General features: G+C 56.3%; 1 protein-coding gene across 1 annotated transcript; it reads right to left on the bottom strand.

Moving 5' to 3' along the window:
- Positions 1-530: 530 nt before the first annotated feature.
- FMAN_14313 (uncharacterized protein) lies at positions 531-4346 on the bottom strand (the record flags this gene model as incomplete). The annotated part of the gene is made up of 2 exons (XM_041826239.1): positions 531-3847; positions 4037-4346. 2 exons carry the CDS (start codon positions 4344-4346, stop codon positions 531-533), a joined length of 3627 nt encoding a protein of 1208 aa, XP_041691599.1.
- Positions 4347-5152: the final 806 nt, after the last annotated feature.

The raw sequence follows: 5152 nt of genomic DNA, 5'->3' as shown, positions 1-5152 counted from the left end.
GCTCGAGCGAAGTTATGTTATGTTATGTTATGTATATTTTTCGTCCGGGGGGCCATGGGCCCCGAAAAGTCCCCTAGTGGGGCACAGGACGTGCTGGGCTAGAGAAAAACCGGGTCTATCTACGCGCTAAATACAGAATGTTATTGGCTACAGGCAGCCGGTCACTCGTGACGCGAGATTCACCTTCGCCTCGAAATCCAATTTCTACAAACCGCGTCGACAGACCACGAACTATCCAGCATATCGTCGGCACAGATGGCGCATCCTATCGAGCCTGTTACCCGTCAGCGGGATGACAAGGCGCAGCCGACATATCGCAGCCGCTTTTAGAGCCTGATATCAGGAAGGCTGAGATCAGCCTGTTCACGCGGCAGCTCGAGGCTGTCGCAAGATGTTCACGGCCAGATGGAGGGCGTGATGGCGCTCTTCGCCTGGCCGCGAATGAGTAAGAGAGGCGAAAAGGTAACAAAAGAAATGCATATAGAAGGAGAGAGGAGAGGAGATGCGAGTGCATCTCGAGTTGTTTTCGCTCAATAGCGAGGGCAGATCTTTCCAAAGAACACGCTGTTCTTGGACAAGTCGACAAATTTGTTGAATTCACTTCCTATTGCAAGGTTGACTGCTGCATTCGGTGAAGGTGTGAGCCTGATCCGATGGCGCGGCAGTACCTTTCTGCAGTAGAAGATGTGATCCGGTGCTTTGCGTCGGCCGCATGAGCAGTCCAGGCGTGCATCGCCGTGGTCGAACCTCTCGTGATACGCGGCGAAGTCCCCGTGAAGGGACCTCGCTGCCAGCAGATGGTGCAAAGCTGCTCGCGGGAGCGACAGCTCCGGCGGGCAGCCTGTGGTCGCCTTGAGACTGAGTCTCTTGTACTGCTCGGGAGCGGCGGTCGACCACCATGCCTCGAATGTGTTTTTCGGTTTTTGTCTTGCCATCCTTCGCAGGTAGGCCAGTGTTGGGCGAGCACCCTCGGGCTCGGGAAGTGAAGACGCTGCTTTTGCCAGTCGATCGGCCTGTTCATTGCCAGGGATGCCAGTATGTCCTGGCACCCAGCGTACGTGTGTGTTCCCATGCGATGCCGCTAGAGCCTGAAACTCGAGGAAGACGTCTTGGGAAGAGTCGGATGGTATGCCTTGCAAGCATGAAGCTGCCGCGAGGTTGTCTAGGCATATGATTATGCTTTGCGTTACTGATTTTCGCAGATTCAGGGCTGCTTTTAGGCCCTCTAATGCCCCTCTGGCTTCAGCATCAAAGACCTCAGCCGGTCCGAGGCGGCCTGATCCGTCAAAGATAGGTAAGTTGTCCTGGTGAATGGTGAAGCAGTAGCTGGCGACTCCTGTCTCGGATAGAGAGCCGTCCGAGTAGACGATCAAGGTGAGCGCGTCGAGTGAGTTGACCCAGCGGAGGAAGGTCTTGGCTGTCTTCTCCTTTGATGCTGTTTGCAACGGTGGTATCTCTTCCTGTTGGAAGCGTTTCTGGAGGAGCTTAGGACGGGTGCAGGATGTCAAAAGCTCATCTGTACGTCGGAGACGAGTTCTAAAGCCACTTTCTGCCTCTTGATACCTTTGCTTGATGAGATCGTGGTAGGTAGGTTGGCGCGGTGGCAACGTTCGCCGCACAAGAGGATGGGCGTCGTCGAGTGATTTGAGCCGCGCGGAGAATCTCCATCGCCGTTTTCCCAAGAGCTGATCAACTGGCGGTATCCCGCTCTCGTGGTGGAGGATGGTGRTGGGCGTCGTTTTCCAGACGGGCAGTATAGCTCTCATCGACTGGTGTAAGGCCTTGTTCATTCTTTGTATGAGATGTTGATTGCTCGATGGCGTGTCTCTGTTAGGCTGACTCCATCGCGGTCTGGTGGTGCCCGGGTACCAGGCTTCCGATCCATGCAGTAGTACCGGCTCGACACAAGCCATGACGGCACTTCGCACGGCGCTCGGGAGAGGGCCGTGTATCGTGTTGGCGAGACCCCGTAGATGATAGGCGACGGCATGCGCCTTGGCCGCCCACTTTTCGACGTGAACGCGGAACGATAGCCTGCTGTCAAGCCAGATGCCGAGCCAGCGTAGGGCTGACTCGGGGTGCTTCTCGACATCGCCGTGGCGTATAGCCGGCGWGRYCCTGRGTTTGCTGCGGGAGAAGTGCATGACTTCGGTCTTTTTCGGGTCAAACGAGACGCCATTTGCTGCACCCCATCGAACCATCTCACCGATGGAGCTGGAGGCCGTTGCAGTGGTTTCATCTATTGTGTCGCCTATAGAAAGGATAGCCGTGTCGTCTGCGTAGCCGAAGCGGCCCTGGGGGTTGCCTAGTCGGTAGATTGGCTCAGTGTAGAGCAGGAAGAGGATGGGCGATACTGGTGAGCCTTGAGGCAGGCCACACTGGAGAGGAGCGAAGGGCGTGAGGGTGTCTTGATACCTCACGCGGGCTGAACGATCCTTCGTGAAGGACTCGGCCCATCTGGCGAGATGGTCGGGCCAGCCCTGTTCACGGAGACGCAAGACTAGTCTGTTGCGCATGACGGTGTCGAAGGCACCTTGGATATCCATCGTGACCAGGGTGGCCACCTTCTTGCGTGCGAATGCTTCTTCGATATCGTGGACTAAGGCGGTCACCAGGTCTGTTGCCGACCTTTTGGGGAGAGCGCCCGCCTGTTGTGGATGAAGGACGCCATAGTAAACAGCTGCCCACGCCAAACGGCGAGCGATCAGTCTTTCCAGCCCCTTGCCGAGACAGGAGAGCAAGGAGATGGGTCGCCAGGCCCCTGGCTTTGTGAGGTCTCGTCGACCAGGCTTCGCGATCATGACCACTTCTGCCTCCTTGAACGGTTTTGGATGATGGCCTGTGGAGAGGGATCTTTCAAACAAGCGACGGATGTGCGTTCCGACGACGTGCCACACGGCTTTGAGAAGATTGACGGTGATATTATCTGCCCCCGGAGAGGTATTACCTGTATGGATGGTCGCATACTGTGCTTCGTCTAGGGGAACTTCCGGCGAGAATGTGATCGATCTAGGGGGAGAGACGGATGTCCAGGGGTCTGCAGTATCATCATCTAGAGTTCGGCGTTCTAGTAAAGCTCTGCGGAGTGCGCTCGCCTTGTCCACCTGAGTTTCGTATACAATGTCGTCCACCTGCAGGGGAGGCGGTTGGAAGGGCCCTGGAGATTTCAGCCACCGGACGGTTTTGAAGAGAGCACTGCTGCTGGAAAAGCTATCGATGAGTTCCTGCCAATACTTTCTCTTCGCTCGACGGACCACACGATAGAGGTCTCTCTTGGCCATCTGGACATCCTGGTTGAAGCCGAGGGGGTAGTTCCTTCTGATGGCCCGGAATGTAGCCGCAGCACCGGCACACTCCTCTGTCCACCAGGGGGCTGGGCGCCCCCCTTTCCGTGAGGGTCGGCCCGCTGCTTTTGCTGCCGATGTTAGTAGATTTACAAGTGAAGTCGCAAGATTGTCCAGCTCCGCGGGCGTCGAGTCTGCGAGCGGAATGTCTGTGGCTCCAAGTTCTACGATCTCAACGAATCGTTTTAGCTCATCTTCTGTTGTCACCCGGATCTTGCCCGGCTGTGACGGGGTGGGCTTGATGTCAGGGACGGTCAGACTGAGCGTAAAATGGTCAGAGCTGGTCGCTAGATGGTCCTCCACAGTGGCTTCGGCCAGTGGCATATTAGTGAAGGCAAGGTCAATCGTGTTGCCATGCGGATTTGTCGGGATATCGGGAGTATTGAGGAGATCGAGGTCGTTCTCTGACGCCCAGCCTGCGATCTCTTGGCCGCGGTCCGTAGTCTGGCCTGACTGCCAGCTTCGATGTCTAGCATTAAAGTCGCCAGCGACGAGGCAACGTACTGGAACAGGCCATCGAAGCAGCGTGCCCAAGGCGTCCCCCTCGTCGTTCTAGCGATAGAAATTGACTATCGTCAGGCTATTAATTGTGATCCAGAGAATGTCACGAGTCTAGAAGGGTCGAATCTGGTCAGCGAGAAGTCTTGGGTCTCGTCGGACATATGTCATGACTCTAGGCCTAGTCTCGTTACTGTTCCACATGTCCACGGGCGTGAATGTGTCGTATGCCGGATGCGTTTTGGTCAGACACCGAGTTTTCGTATGAGCTGTCCATGGTTCCTGCAGGAGTACGATGTCATATTTTTCCGAGTCAGCCAGTACTAGGGCGCAATCGTGAGCCGGAGGGATCTTGCCGACGTTGGCCTGGAATATCCTGAGCGGCTTCCTGTCGTTCTTTCGTGTCTGCGAGTATCTATTCCTGGTCATGAGGACGAGTGATGAGTACAATTCGACGCTTTCGCGGTGAGCCTGGTCTAGGATGCTCGGGCTCCTCCATTTCATAACGCGCCCTGGGGGGCGGTGGCCACCATGATGCACGAAGGTGCCCCTGACGCGGCCGGGCTCGGGTCTCGGGCGTCTGGACGTACGTCTGCTGGGGTATCGTCCCTCAGCAGCTCGGTCGTGTCTTGTCGGATTTCTATGTGGGATTCTGGCTGTGAATCCAAGTGACGTTGTCGGTACGTCTCAGCGCCCACTATTCTGATGTGTTCCCGTTGTTCTTTGCTGAGCCGGCGGAGGACGCCACGCACTTTCTTCGGCCGAGCTGGACACGTACGAAGGCTGGCATGGTGAGGGCCTAAGCAGTTGACGCACTGCTCCCATGCAGCGCAGTCGTCTTCAGAGTGGCCAGTCTTGCCACAGCGTTGGCAGACTGGCTGTCTATGGCACTTGCGGGCAAAGTGGTAGCCCCAGCACGTTTCGCACTGCTTGGGTACGTCAGTCTTGTCTATGAGTCTGGCCGCTCGGCTGCCGAAGAGGGACCAGAACCTCTTGGTGGGCTTCAGAAATGACACGAGTAGAGTCTTGGTCAGGGGGTTATCCGAGAGCTGTCTCCCAGTACGTATGTCAACAGGCTTGAGCCCTGTCTGGATTTCTATCTCATCACTGACAACGCTGTCACTATCCACCTCGTTGCCGCGAAAGTCGGTCAGTCTTCTGGGAAAGTCTGAGACCACGTAAGTATGCCATTCCTTGTTTGTTTCTACCGCTGTAGCTCCCAGCTCAGCCGCTCACTCGGCCTGCCTCTCTACGAGAAAATCGCGTGTTTCATGGTCGGCAGTCAGGACTGCCCATCCCGATCTGACCTG

This window comes from Fusarium mangiferae (genome assembly GCF_900044065.1).
Source record: "Fusarium mangiferae strain MRC7560 genome assembly, contig: FMAN_scaffold042, whole genome shotgun sequence".
NCBI classification, from domain to species: Eukaryota; Fungi; Ascomycota; class Sordariomycetes; order Hypocreales; family Nectriaceae; genus Fusarium; species Fusarium mangiferae.
This window is presented reverse-complemented; position numbering and strand designations above follow the sequence as displayed.